The sequence below is a fragment of the Xiphophorus maculatus genome, chromosome 4 (assembly GCF_002775205.1).
Source record: "Xiphophorus maculatus strain JP 163 A chromosome 4, X_maculatus-5.0-male, whole genome shotgun sequence".
Taxonomy (NCBI): Eukaryota; Metazoa; Chordata; class Actinopteri; order Cyprinodontiformes; family Poeciliidae; genus Xiphophorus; species Xiphophorus maculatus.
The window spans coordinates 29,196,562-29,212,115 of record NC_036446.1 but is presented as its reverse complement, the minus strand read 5'-3'; the positions used below and the strand labels follow the sequence as shown (position 1 = coordinate 29,212,115).

The 15,554-nt window shown below is 42.5% G+C and overlaps 1 protein-coding gene across 6 annotated transcripts in view; it reads left to right on the top strand.

Moving 5' to 3' along the window:
- akap13 (A-kinase anchoring protein 13) overlaps positions 1–15,554 on the top strand; it is a 131,122-nt gene that overhangs the window by 37,014 nt on the left and 78,554 nt on the right. For all 6 annotated transcript variants that reach the window (XM_023332768.1, XM_023332771.1, XM_023332770.1 and 3 more), the window contains exons 6-9: positions 6,891–7,074; positions 9,327–9,516; positions 9,744–11,766; positions 14,151–14,236. In XM_023332768.1, coding sequence (XP_023188536.1) covers positions 6,891–7,074; positions 9,327–9,516; positions 9,744–11,766; positions 14,151–14,236 — 2,483 coding nt within the window. The remainder of the gene's footprint in view (positions 1–6,890; positions 7,075–9,326; positions 9,517–9,743; positions 11,767–14,150; positions 14,237–15,554) is intronic.

Genomic DNA, 15,554 nt, shown 5'->3' with positions numbered 1-15,554 from the left:
TGCCTTTAAGTCTTTTGACAAGTTTTGAAAACTATCAACTCTTCCTTCCTGTTCACAACTCCAGTTGAAACCAGACGTTTACATACACCGAATAAAAATATGTATAAATTAATCTCTTTCCCACTTTATTGTTGCATTCAGCAAATGGAAACATTTTTTTCAGACAGTGAGGGGAAAAAAGTTAATGTGTCTTTACTGGCTGTATGTAAACTTCTGATAATCACTTTACATTTACTTTCTGTTAGTTTAACTCCAATCGACATTAAAGTTTGTGGTTGTGATCTGCTGAACTGTGAAAAAATTCAAGGGCTATGAATGGTTTTGCAGGGAACTACATTATAGCTACACAACACAAAACTGTTGTTTTTGTTTCTATGTACTGACTCAGTGTGTGTAATTTGTATTATAGTCTGATTGAAGTAATTGCCTTTTACAAAAGAATATCGCTGTTCCATCATAAATTGCTCTCTTACTCACAAGCACCATTAAGCGCAGAAGCAGAGTGGAATTAACCATATTTTATGTCACAGCAGCTAGAGCAGTAATGTCCGGGGTAACTGTGGTCTGAACCACTTGTTTGAATTGTCTCTAATACATTTATAAAAATTCTAGCTATTCAATTATAAAACAATTTATCTATAACAAAAGAAAAGGTTATAATCCATTCCATGCAGGGTTGGACATGCAAGGGTTTTGCTGTGTCATAGTTGTAGTCGGGAGAGGAGGCAACTCAAAGACGATCCCAGCAAATTCTGCTTTGCTCTACTAAAACTAATATGCCTGGTCTATTTCCAGCCATTAAAAGCAGATGGGCAAAGTGGGACGACACAAAGATTGCCGTCAGTTGACAAACTGCAACATGGATCACATGACTACATTGGTATGCATTTATTTTTTCCTCGAAGACTGAGTTTGGATTTAATGCACGCGAAGCCGCAGCGGACACTTCTTTACCATAAAAACACAAAATGATGAGCGATAACAAAGTGTGGAATTCACCAGGAGTGAGAGCGACCAGTCTGCAGAGGCCATGCCTAATAAAATTGCCGTCTTACATAGCTGTCATGCTTCACGGTAATGCAGCTACAAAACAATGGCTCTATAGAGATGATGCGCGTAAGCAGAATGGTGCTAGATGAAGGGTGAACACTGCCTGGGAAACACAAGATGTTTATGGGAATTTGCCCGTAGGGTATCCGTTTCTTCCCGATATCCGGCCTGCATACCAGAAACTGTTGACAGCTTCAAAGCATCGTAGAGGTATATGTACCTGATGTTAATGCTAGTGAGAAGTATCAGCATCATTAACTTGAAGGCATGCGCTAATTTTGGATTTCTAAAGATGCATTTCAAAAATTCTTTAGGGTGAGATAGTACTCTGTCAAACACTTTCAATGCATTAAAAAAGAACAAGAACTGGATGCGCAAGTAAGATTTTATTGTAAGTCTTTTTCTCATCCACACAGTGTCAAAGAAATTTAAAGAGGCAGTATTGTGTTAAATCAACTTTTTTGAGCTATATGTTACGTTATGATTTTATTCCCTCATCAAAAACATACCCAGAGTACTGCTGGGGTTCTTTAATGCACGTTTGAGAAATCTTTGAATCACCTGTGGTAACCATCGGGGCGCCTAAATGCTTGCTCTCACTAAGAACTGCCTTCCGTGCCTAAGAACTGGCACTCCTCCTCGGAGCTGCAGTCTCCAGCCGAGCTTCTGCCTCACAGATCACCCCTCCCTGCCCCTTCCCTTCACAGCTCCTCCAGACTAGCTGTAGCAACAATTGGCAAACATCTGGTGGAACTGCTTACCATACAAATTACTTCCCAGTCCAATTCTCCAAAGAACATTTGTAAAATTGATGGAGAAACATTGCTGTAATGACAGGGTGAAAGCAGAGTGTCGGAAAGCACAGGAGCTTCTTAAAGTGACAGAGGCCCAATTATAGTCAGTTTTGTTTTAAGTATGCAGCATTTTTATGACAACTGAAGGTAACATTTACTGGGTTGTGCTACAAATTGTGGCTATAAAATATATAATCCTAGCCCTTTAATATTCAGACAAATATTGTCTGTATATTAGCAAGTTGTCTGAATCTATGCAAGTTGCATATAAACTCCAGGCTTTTTATAGCTGTAAACAAGATCCTGATTTGATTCTAGCTGGATGTTTTTATTTATTTTTTAAATTTTCAATGGGGTTAGGTCAATGTCATTCCAGAATATGCATGTTTGTTTGCAAGTTTTTCAAACTTGTTCACATTTGTTTGAAGTTAATTTTCCAAGCTGACAAAATGGTTCAAATGTGTCTTTGAAAGACCAAATCTAAACTTATCGGCGGCTCTGTACCTTAACCTCCATAAAATAACATTGTTTTGTTGCTATGGAAGTAGCAGTAACTACTCAATGTAAAACACCTTAGATTCGGCTCTCGTCCTCATCTTCTCTGGGCAGAGGCAGCAGCAGCTTGGTTTGTCAGAAGTGGCTGTATCAGTGCAAACTAAGACACGGTTTTATCGAAATTAAAGTGCCAATTTTCTCCGGCCGTTGACTCATTTCACTTTAATCAGTTAAAGGAAGCTAAATGAGCTGATGTGGATGATAAACTCTGCGAGGTAATTGCTCTGTGTGAAGCAGCATAAATAGGACTTCTGGGAGTAGTTAGTGTGCTGCCTCTGCCTCTGGCTATTGCGAAGATAATATCTCATGGTTCAGCTCAGATTTGGATGCTGGACCAAGGCAAAAGAACCAGCAAAATATTTCAGCACGACTGAGGAAAACAGGCTGACAGGACACAGGAAGTTTGTAACGCTGGGATTGAGAGCCTCCGCACTTCTTAAGAAGATTCTATTTGTCGTTGGTGTTCAGTCGGAGAAAGAAACGGATGAATTCAGTAATGGGCTTCCTCTCAATCAGATAAGACCCACTTTTAACGTAATGGACACACACAGACACACCCTCTCCCCCCCTTTTTTTTTTGCATTGCAATCAGTTGTCACAGTTTGGACGTGGAAGGCTGCTTCCAGCTGCGGTGAGTGATGTGCGCTCTAATAGGCTCTGCTGCGCAATATGTCACCTCTTCAACGCGAGACGTTCTGCAACGGTGAACTGCAGGGGAGGGGAGAGGAGTGCGGCCCTGCTCTCCCATTTATCAGATCTGTCAGATGATGGATAGTGGAGGAATGTAGGTGGAGGTGACGGTGGTTTATCTCAGTCATCCTTCACGCTGTGGGCCCACAGCAGCCACTGATCTCACACCACCGCCAGCTATTTATTGTTGTCAGTGGATGTTCATCTCACCTGGGAAATCTTGCATGTCATTAAAACGGTTTAACAGTTCCCAGTTTGGCTGAGCGGCCTGCTGCAGTAGGTGTCAAATTATCTTTGGACAGTGAGCGACGGTTCACAACAAAAATCGATATCTGTCTGAAGGATCCGCAGTTTCGATCAGCTCAGTGTTGTAGAGTTGATCTTGTATCATTTCATAAAGCAATACTGGGCAGACATGCTTTGTGCTCGTAGGAGAAATATTGTTCCCTCTTTACGAGTTAACACCAGCTTTTATGGCCGCAGTGGAATTAATGTGATGTGCTTTTATCAACATACATCAACTTTACATTACCATAGCACCCATATATAACTTTGCGTTTAAAAAGAAGCAGTGTTATGTGCTTTACAAGCACACAGCGCCATTTTATAGCATGATCAAGTAACTATGTTAACTCCACTTGCTATAAAAATGCTATATATATCAAATATGACTTAAAAGAAATTTCACTTCATAATCTAAATGCCTTGAAATTGGGTATCCGTCTCTTTAAAAAAAAACTCCTGCTTTTTCTGAAACTCCACTTTCAGGAAGTCATCACAACATCTCTGTTAACCCTTTAATAGTTTTTACCAGTGTTTAACTGAGAAGATGCATGACAGAATCAAACAACACTCCAGGTATGTTTTTCGTAAGAGAATAATATTATAACATGATGCAAAGCTAAAAAAAAGTCAATTTTTGCACAGTACTGCCCCTTTAAAGCTTTTTTGTAGCAGCTTATTTTAGAACGTGTAATCTGCAGTTATGCTGCCCTGTTTTTGTTTCTGGAGATTGTGGGACGATTTTATCCTCCCCTAACCTCTGAGGAGACCTACATTAAGCAGCAAAAAGTCCTCACCAGAACACATAGTAAATATGTATTTCATCTGTATGCAGTGCTTGGATGAGAGTCTGGAGTCAACTGGTTACATTGTAATGTAGATTTGTGTGTCATCTGTGTAGTAATGGTAACTAATCTTATTTTTTGTTATGACCTGAGTTAATGGGAGTCTGTAGATATTAAATAGGAGGGGGTCCAAGGACTGAAGCTTGGGGTACAATGCGACTTTTTCCACTCCAGTAAGAAGTTACAGGTTCTTTAGGTAAGATTCAAACCATTCGAGTATTGTACCAGAGAGTCCTACTCAACTTTCCAGTCGTTTCAACAATATGTCATGGTCAACCGTGTCAAATGCTTCGCTGAGGTCCAACAGAACCAGCGCTGTGGTTCTTCCACAATCTGTATTTATATGGATGTCACTGAACACTTGGAAGAGGGCAGTCTCTGTACTGTGGTAAGCACTTAAACTGGACGGAGAGTTGTCAAAGCATTTGAGGCGGTTAGGGGTACTTTTTGTTAGAAGAGACAGAAAAGCTACTCGGAGCTTCACGGGATCATGGATGCAGAAAAATACAGAGCAATACTAGAAGAAAACCTATCAGAGGCTGCAAAGTACCTGACTGCGCCATAAGGTTTAACATCTAGCTGGACGTTGACCCTAGAGATACACCTAGAGTAGTTTAGATCAATGGTTTCCAAACCTTTCTGTGTCCAAACTTCAAAATACAGCACAACACTCCATATGTTATCTTATCAGTTGAGTATGCAGTTATTGCTACTTTTTAGTTAGTCAATTTTGTTTACTTGGCCTCTTGCCTAGTCTTTTTCTGCATGGATTTTGCCTTCTTGGGTTCTCTCCAGGTACTCTGGCTTCCTCTTAAACTCCAAAAACATGACTGTTGGTTTAATAGGTCTCTCTATTAAACCTACAGTTTAATAGAGAGACTATTGTGTTTGTGTGTGTGGGTGGGGGTGCGTGTGCGTGGGTGTGTGTATGGCTGTTTGTTCTGTGTGTTTTTGTTTTGCCCCATGATGGACATGTAGCTTGTTGCCCTATGACCTACTTCTTGCCCAATGACTGCTGGAAATAGGCACCATATGACCCTGCAACAATAAGTGGGTACATTGAGTAGATGGATCCACAGACTTGTTGATCTGCAATCCTAAGCAGTGTCTCAACTCCAACTTTGGGAAACCTTTGATATTTTTAGATCAAAGCCTATCGGTATAAGACAAATCTCTACCAAAAAGATGACATTCATTTTATCCATCCTATCTGAGGGATGGATAAAATCCCTCAGATTTATCCATCCTCCCTTCTTTTTCCCAAAGATTTTCATTTCCCAAAGAAGAAAATGTGAACATTTCAGTCTTAAGATGTGCAGAGGTGGGAAAAACAAACCCTATGCAAGGTGAGAGCTTTGCTGTGTTTCTGCCAAGCAGCAGCAAACCTTTTCGTCCAGCCTTCAAACTGAACTAATTTGCTGAGTTTCTGGCTTTTTTTTTTTTCTTCTTCCATTCTTTGTGTGAAAATTTCATGGCTTAGGACGGCAGCCATCTTACAGTAAACCCACCAACTAACCCAGCAGCCAAGCATTTCCTGCCACAGTTTGGCATCTCACATTCCAGTCCGGCCCCGGCCCGACCAAGTGGAGCGTTGCGTTTCAGCAATTAAATTAAAAGTTCATCAGGGCAGGGTGGTTGGGACCGGCCCAGGCTAAATGGACTGTAACCATTCATCTGCAGATGCTACTGATTATATAGAAGTTGCTTGATAATTACTCAGGTGCTGATAAGTTTCCCCCCGCCCCCTTTTTTTTTCATTTCTGGGCCTCCACTAAGCACTGCAACACGCTTCCTGTTTTTGCCACACAAATAATCACACACACAGTGCAAAAGAAATTTCATCACGGTTTGCAGGCCAGAACTCATTTTACTAAGATATTTCTTTAAAAGTCCGTAGTCTTCCATAGACTTTTCTTTGTAAAGTTTTTACACAGAAGTTGGATCAGCTTCCTTTAGAAGCAGAAATGTTTTTTTGTTTTTTTTTACCAGCCACACCAGGGAAGATGGACAGATGTTTATTTACACAGACTCGATATGAGCTGGTTTGTGGATCAGCTGGCAGTTTGGTCTTTAAAGCTGGAGGCAACCTTTCTCAGAACCTGTTGCTTTGGCAGACATGAGGAGGTTTGTGTTTGTGTGTGTGGACATAAATCATCATTGTCTCTGTGGGAATTTAAAAGGCCCCGTCTCAGCAGTTTATGGTGTTATTAGGAGGTCGACGGAGGCAGAGGGCAGATAGCGGGCTAAATTAAAACTGGGAATCTGGTGCACTTGGATGTGGCTCACCTCTACTGTGGTGAAACTATGTGAAGCGGCTTTGGTAATTTCAATGTTCTCGTGTGAGACACAGCTTCAGAATGTTTTTATGCACGGCGGTCATGTTTTTTTTAAATTTTTTGTTGCATCTTTTTCACACCTTATTCACAAAAGAGTTCGCATCAGTTAATTCAGCATAAAGCTGCGGCTTTATCACTCAGTAAATATCTGAAAAGTCTGTTGTTTACCGGGCCGCTGCCTGTTTCTGCTGCCAGAGTTTCTGTGTTGCCGAGATGATGGTATGTGGCACCGACAAATCGGTTTCCCTGGTCCGCTGCATGCTCTTTTCAGCCTCTCTTTGTTTTGTGGAGGTTGTATTTATTGGTGCATTTGTCATCTTCTGTCTCTTCCTCTGCAGGCCTGAGCCCTCAGGAGACTCTGCTGCATTTCTCGGCGCGGCGTGGCCTTTCTCGGGTGACCCGCTTTCTGCTGCGGCAACCCGGAGCCAGGGAAGCCCTTCAATTGGTCAACAAAGAAGGTCACAGCCCGGCTGCCGTGGCGGCACAGCGAGGGCATGAGCATCTCCGTGAGCTACTCATAAAGTGAGTGCAGCTTAGACGTGGGCATGGTTTGACTTTTTCATGCTGCTGTGACCTCAGATGAGTGCATAAATGCTCAAAACAAGGAAAGCATATTCTAATTAAATAACTTTTAAAAATTTGAAATTAATTGTTCAACATTTTTTAAATTTTTTTTATTTTGATAAACATGCTATTAGGGATCGACGAATTGTGATTAGTCAAATTAAATGTGATTAACTGATTTCTGAAATAATCAACTAATTTAGCAATTGATTTATCATTAAGTGGGGGACGCAGACTATAAAAAAGGCCAACAGTCAGAGCAATAATTGAGGAAAAATTGTGCAAAAACTATATGCATTTTGAATTTATGAAGAAAAAACGTAAAAGCATTCTTTCAGCCAGATGACTGGCAGTGTGTAGCAAAAGTTAAAGAGGAATGTCTCTGGAAGAAATTCATGGAGCACTGAAATGTCATTCCCCAGATGGTCAATTGAATGTTTTAATATGAACAAATACATAAAATGATATTTGTATATCATAGGAAAGAAGCACAGTAGGTTGTCACACATTTGAATACTGTAATTTCCACACCATTGATCTCAGTATACACCCACTATTTCGAATTAGAGCACACCAAAAGCAACACGTATATCTGAAAGATGTAACAGGACTTTATACCAAAGAAAATTCCCTTCATTATCTCACATTCTGACTCATGTGTACCCTGTGTTTCAAAAATGGTCAGATTGGTAGTAGTGAGATATTTTTCTGTGTTTTATTTTATTTTTATTTTTTTACTATTTTTTTTTATGGGCACATTGCTCAAAAAATAAGCCACGTTTCATCCAAACCTTCCTCATGCTATAACCTGGTCATTTTGCCCCTTTCGTAGTTTTGGAATTTTGGTTCATTTTGTACCTGATTTCTTTTTTATCTATGTATTTATTTATTTATTCATTCATGTTTTTTTTTCCCAAGTACAAAATGGTACCAACTCCTGCAAGACACTCCTGTCCCGGGCTGACCCTCCATCAGTTCATACCTTCCTCACCTGACATTTTTAAGTTATCTTTTGCATTCTGCTGCTGGGAAATGTGACTATATAACTCTATAAATCTATGAAGAGGATCCACTTGGAGGTGTTTTGGTTTGATACACATTGGTTCCATATTCCATGAGATCAGTATTAAAATAACTAGGAATAGGATGAAATACAGATTTTTCAGGCAATAATATACATATTACTTCAATTACCTTTGATGCCTGAATAATTTTTTGAAATGTATCTTCAAAACTAATGAAAACATTTAATTATAAAGAAAAATTAGCTGATACTGATGGATTTAGAGCACAGGTTAGAACTAATGTGTCTACATGTACAAAATGAGTGTGATGTACAGTGAAAGGGCGAATTGACAGGAACTGAATGACTGCACAGGGAAGAAAGTGATGATCACTGCAAACAATTGTATGGCAGCATACCAGAAGGCCGCTAATTTGGTTCCTCCTACCTTTGTTGCAATGATATTGTCTTCACAGAACAATAGAAGTATTCAAAGAACATGGGCACTCAGCCCCCGAAGCAACCCTTCTTGGCACTTCCAACTCAGCGCATAGAGACAAGTTGTAGGCAAGAGGCATTCCCATCCCAGTCACGGAAAGTAGCTCAGGAATTTTAATTGTTCTCTCATTGAAGTTGTCGGGTATTAGCCACAATATCACTTGGGCATAAAGACTCGTAGAGTCAAATTATGCCAGTCCTCTATAGATAAACATATAAGTACAAGGAAGAAAAAAAAACAGCTGCTGACTAAATGGGTTGAGAATCTTAAAGTGGAAATGCTACGTGTTTATGGCAGAATAGTTTGCACTTAACTTAAAATGAGGATGCCACTAACTGAAAGAAACCCGCCACTTAAAGAGCTTCCCCGTTGCCAGGTGTAGTTTTAAAATGTCCAACCCTCCCTTTATGTGTTGATGATGACATTTGGCTCTTGCTGAGAGTGAAGTCACTCTCAGCACGGGCCGGTGACTTCAGCCAGCGGGCCTCGGCGTTGAGCTGAAGCGATCCACCCAGGATTGCGCAAACAGATCTGCCCTACAAAGAGGTGCGTCCCGCTTTACGGAACCGTCTCTGCAAGCAAGAAAAAAAAGTCGGAACACGCTTTAAGTTGGAACACTTGAGAGGAGGATTTAAAAGTTTTCCTGGAAGGTTTATCGACCAGGAGTGGCCTTTCAAGGAAATTATCACAGCGCTTGTTTCACGGCAGGGCCGAGACGGAGGCGGGTGAGGCGCCTGAAACTCTCCAGCTGGTGTCCGCGGATGCTCGGGTGTGCTGCAACTCCCCCACGCTGAACACACACACTCTGACGGTGAGCGTTCGCCCTGGCCGCAGCGCTCCGACCCTTCAGGAGAGCGTGGAGTATCTTCTGCACTTTTTAGGCCACCTCCATGCCAAGGTGAGTCGCCTTACCCCTTATCTCCTGTCCCGCTGGTGTCATCCAGCAGCCCGTCTTGTTTGTCTGTTCTTTTTTTTTTTTAACCTTCAGGCTTCAGTTTGTTTAAGCAGTGGAACACCTTATGTAATCACAGAAGCTGGCTGTTGATAAGAGACGGAAAGAGTGCAGCTCTGTTAGTTTCTCTACTAAAATAAAGCTAAAGTGTAACGTTTTTCTGTCCTTTACAGGGAGTTTCTGTCTTGGAGCTGCAGTTGGACTCACTCCACACTGCTGCTGAGTGTTGTGACGGTGTGAAAACAGACTTAACCTGTCAGGAGCGACTCCAGCAGCTCCACTCAACGTCAGAGTGTTTGCTTTCAGAAATCGGAGGGAGCAAGGGAGAAAGGATCAAAGAGGAGAGCGGCAACTCCATCGTAGGTGAACTCGGCGAGACTCGTAACTCTGAGAAAGACGAAAGTTTGCCTCTGGCGTCAGAAATCCCTCGCCAGCATCACGACCTGGAACCCCAGAGGGACGGGGTGTGTCTCAGTTCAAACTCTGAGGGAAAAGGCTGCCAAGGGGAGCGGGAAGGGAGGGGTGACTCCTGTCCCGGGTTGAATTTGTGTGACAGGAGTGAAGGGGCACAGGGTGAGGCTGAAGGGGAAAGCGTCACTGTGGGAAATGTCCCAGCAGAAGGCTGCGGTAAACAGACAGAGGAAGCTGTGATCCGGGAAGAACAGGAGGCTGGGGAGAGAGAGGAGCAGGAAGCGGGAGACGGCGCAGCCACGAGGGGAGAGGAGGAGGGCGGATCAGAGCACACGGTTCTGACAACAGCCAGCGGAGACTCTTCGGTCATGGGCCAGTCTCCGTTGTCAGGTAGTTCTGAACTTTTAAATTCCTCTGAATCAGAAACAAAGCTGAGATCTAAAGATGGAGATAACATTGAGGAAGAACAAACAGAACTTCCCCAAGAACCCTTTGATGGGTTCAATCCAGATGAGAAGGAAGAAAAGGAGGTTGGGAAGGAAGAGTTAATGGACCCCATTTCAACCTCAAGAGACCTCCCCGACCCATCGGCGATAGCCTGCGGTGATGTAATCGAGCGGCGTCAATCTGCTATTCCACTACTGCTGATAGAAGGCCTCCATGAGGGGGAACCTCCGCCAGACATAAACAGCCAAGAACAAAACCAGGAAACAGCTGGTCAGGATTACGCAGCTGAGCAGGAGCAGGGCTCCAGTCCAGAAGCTGCCCGTCATTCTGGGACTGACACTGGAGCTGAGAGCAACAGCGAAGACGCCACCAAACTCCAAGATTTTGCTCTGGACGAACCCAAGCGCTTCGATTTTTGGGTTTTGAACAGTGCCGAGGAAGAAACACGGACTGACCAGTCTTCACCAGGAAATATGCTCACTAAGAGGAAGGCTGACCAGGATTCAGGCGTGGCACACCGTGTCTCCAGTGACGACGAAGGAAGCTTTAGATCTTTTGGAAGTTCTTCAACGGAAATATTTCACCCTACTGAGGATAACAGCACCATGCAGGAGGGAGATCAAACTATGAACATAGATATATCCTCAACAGGATGTACCGAGGACTCAAATGATCTAACACCCAGCGTAAACCATGAACACTCACCAGGTGACAACAATGAGCTTTTGTTGAATGCTGGTACCGTCAGTTCCCTGAACCCTTCAGTTGGTAGTAGAGATGAGTTGGAGTATGAATCAGGGCTGCTAGATGACTTTAAGACAATGGATTGCTTGATTCCTGAAAGTTGTGAGGAACTGCTTATAGAATGTCCTGAACAGGATTCAGTGTTGGAACCAATTCCTTTAGTCAGTGAGGATGTCCCTACTTCAGAAGCTGGTGAAGGTGACATGAAGCAGTCTTGCAGCTCTGATGGGAATATTGACATCCAGTCTGATTCAGAGGTCAAAGTCAATGGCCCCGTCGAATACGGTCAACAGACTGACGCCAATGATAAACCAGAGGGAGCAGAGGAGAGCAGGAATGTACAAACGCAACCTGAACAGGATGACTTAAAGGAGACTGAGGACACGGGGTCGACTGAGGGTCAGCACACCATCTCAGCACAGGACGCTGATCCTTCGTCAGACACCATAGATGGTATCTCTTTGGAACTGGAACCACCTGCTGCTGTCGCTGAGTCATCTGTGGACACTCCCGTCGAGGATCAGATGGCTGGCAACCCAGATTCTGCCGATTCACTGGATGGAGCGACGGAGAGCTGCGCGACTGCCGACCGAGGTTGGAAACGCTGATTTATTCACTTTTGTCATTGGTTTTATTTCACGTTCGCACCCTCATGCATCACGGGGTGATTTGTTTGTCAATGTTTCATTCCTAAGCTCATTTTCTAAATCCGATTCAGTGCTTTTCTTGTGATTAATGGGAAAAGCTCTTCTAAGTTAAATGCCATGCAGCTCGCTTTAATTGTGGTCGGAGTGGGTTTTTAGCATATCTCTGACATCTTGCTGATATATCACTGTCACTAAGACCTGCTGCGTGTTACTTCATGAGCTTCTGAGATCCACTCTGAACAACTATATTCATACAGGACCTTTCAAAAGCGTCAATACTCTTCTAGCTACGTTTTGTTACATTACAACAACTATCTTGAACACACTTTATTTGGATTTCATTTGACAATAAAACAAAGTAGTGCAGACCAATGAAGTGACTGAAAGAAGGAAGCAAAAAGCAAAAAATGTATTCAACTCCTTTTACTGTGAAACCAGATAAAATCTAGTGCAATTTGAATTGTTCTAAGAAGCAGCTTAAACAGTCAGCATAGTCAATCTGTATGTCAATACTTCTCAGTATCTCCAGCTGTTCTGTGAAGGCTTCAGAGGTTTCATAGAAAGCATTAGTGAACAAACGGCTTCCTGAAGACCAAGGAACACGTTGCACCACACGGGATGTAAGCATCCCTCAGAGCGATGCTCTAAGGCTGAAATGATTGATCGCGATGAATCGATTATTGAAATGAACAACTAATTTAGTAATCAAAAAAAAAAAGGCAATTTGCAGAAAGAACGATACACTCTGAGCAGGAATTAAGCCAAAACCTGACAACAGAAATATACATTTTGCATTTAGGATATATAACAAAAAATTTTCAACCCAGAACTGTGGCATATATTTGGCTTTACCTGGTTCAATTTCTCTTAAAAACAAATCTCAGTTACGAATAATAAAAAAAATAACGAATTAGCTCTATGCTGTACTGATGTTAGGTCAAGCAGAAAGGACTGAGCTTTTCACATGTTGATGATATAAGTTTTTTTTGTTTTTCTAGCTGCCGCTGCATCCTTTGCTGCAAATGATCAAGTGTACACTAAAGGAATGCCAGGTTATTGCATTTTAAGCAATAAAGTGTTTGTTTCATTATTTAAAAAAGGAATTGAATAGTTTATTTCACTGTATAAAAATATAAAAATCTGGTATAAAAATCTGCTAATTGTGCCAATGTTCTTTTTTATACGATTAATCGTCAGAATATTCTGTGGAATAGTCCATTACTAAAATAACCATTAGCTGCAGCCCTACGTTGCTCATCTGTTGCACATTAGTGAGAGGAGCAGCCAAGAGATCCATGGTAACTATGGAGATCTACAGCTCAGGTGACAGGACAACTATTAGTCTTATCCTCAACAGATTTGGCAGGCGGCAACACTTTCACGTTCTCCATCCCATCTGACCGAGCTGGAGCTGTTTTTGGGAAGGAAAACGAGCAACAATTTCCATCTCTAGATGTACAAAGCTGACATATAGGAGTAACTCAGGTTAAAAGTGTTTCTACGAAGCATCCACCGTCGTTTTCCTTCCCCTTCACAACTGTGCTCTGGTTGTGCAGACCCGTCACATGAAACACATTAAAATGTGCGCTTGTTGCCTCTCAAAAGTGGGAAAATGTTCAAGGGGTATCAATACTTTCTATGTGCGCTTTTAATGTGATTACATGCATTGTTCTGGCTGCAGGGCGTCACATATGTCAGCAGACGGCAGTCACATTACCTCAGCACGTGACCGGCTCTCAGACACGCAGCTAGGAGGCAGGATTGTGCAAAACAAACACTCCCAGGCCAGCTGGCGTGTGTGTGCGTGTGTGTGTGTTTGGAGCAGGAAGTGAGACTTTTAAAAAGTCTCTCATCTTCTCAGTGAGCTTCCAACACTTTTCCCGTGTGCAATTTTCACTCCTCTGAAATAATTGTGCAGAATAAAGACAGGTAGAGAGGGCAAGGTTGGCGCTTTGCGTCACTCCTGCAGCGGCGTGTCATTGTGAAGTGGGAGGATAAATTTACAGCACGACAGCGGCCTCGACCCCCTGGAATATCACTGACAGGGTCTCTGATTTTTTTCAGGTTGTAAATCAACATTTTGGACATCTTATCGTAGTCAGTTCCCTTTTTTGTCCGTAGTTTTTCACTTCCCCTCATATTCAACACATATTTTCTTGAGTAGGAACAAAGTTTTTTCTAATCTTCTTATGAGGACATTTTCTTGTTTTTTTTTCAGCCTTAACAGATGCTGGACATGTGCCCTTTGGAAGTTTTTTAACACGGGCTCTTTGTATATTCTGAAGATATGCTGTAGGACTGACTGTGCTGTGTTTGCGTGCATTTCTCCAGAGGTGGAAGTCGACAAACCCGAGGACGCCGCGAGATGCACGGGGGAGAATGAAAACGGCCCAGCAGAGGGACCGGACTCCTCGACGGTACGATGAGAATCTCCGCTCTCGCTTTGAGGCTTGTTGTAAATGTGGCTTTGATGATAAAGTGTGTCTTTAAACGCATTAGGTAGCATTTGGCAGGAGGATTTTTTTTTTTTTTTTTTTTAGCACAAAGCAGAATAAAGAGGCTGTGGAAGAACAAAAGCCATTTTTGACTATTATGAAAACACAGTTAGTGTTTACATTTATTTTTAATCATTTTTAAAGTGTTTTTATATGTTGTGCAGGCCATGGTTGGACTGATTTGGATTTGTCTTACTTCTGTTGAGGATTTGTGGTTTGTGCATCTGTAAATCTAAAGTTTCTGATCCGAAGATCATCTGGTTTTCATAGCATCTTCGCTGAAATTTACAGTAAAATCAAACCACGCCTGTCCACCTTACTTACAAACTGATTGCATCTTTTTAAATTATTATTATTGCTGCCAAATTCCACTAAAACCCATGCGGTGTTTTCAAATGTGGCTCAAATATTTAACTGCAGCAGAGCAAAATGCAAACAAATCCCGTTTTGAAGGCGGAAAAAAAAGTCCGGGCCCCTTTTTGTTTGTGTCATTGTCAGGATTGCTAAGCGGGTGAAGATTTCAGAAAGCATTAGAGTGGTTATTACAATGGGCATATTTCGTGGTCGAATGTTGACAACGTTGTGATTTGAGAAAAGTCAGGGTTTCCAGCCGTTTTGGTCAGTGAATAACTCCACCAAATGTTTTTGAGGGACAGCAAGAACCCAGAGTGTTTCTTGTAGGTCGAGTGGCTCTCTGACTTTTATTAAATCCCCATATGGTGTTGAAGACCTGAATGACTGTTAGGACCGCTTTAAGATCAACAAGGACTCCTCTGCTGCTCTGTCCCGTGGGGTGAGCCTGCTCTCCCCCTTCCTGTCTGCTCAGCCTCCGAACACATGGATGCAATCCTTAGCTAGACGAAGCTTTGCTCCCAAATGTTGCTGACTGACGGATTCCTCTGCAGCCATAGACTGGAGTGGCTCGGCTTATTCCTGGGCTGCGGTCTGGGTCAGCGGCTTGTTCTGAATGCCAGATGTTTTGGGAGGAACGGTGGGAGGGGGGGAAAAGGTGGGGTGGAAATGAGAGGAGCGTGCAGGGTGGCGGGGTCGTCAGCAGAGGGCAACATAACCTCAGTGGCAGAAGCTTCTCCCCCTCGCTCTTTGATTTTCAAAACAAGCCTCAGAATTCTGTTTGATTTCTGGACCTAATAATAAGCAGCAAATCCGAAGGCAGGTGGGATTAGACCTGAGATTAATGCAGGAATCAATAATCCCACACCGTGTGTTTTGACTTGTTTAG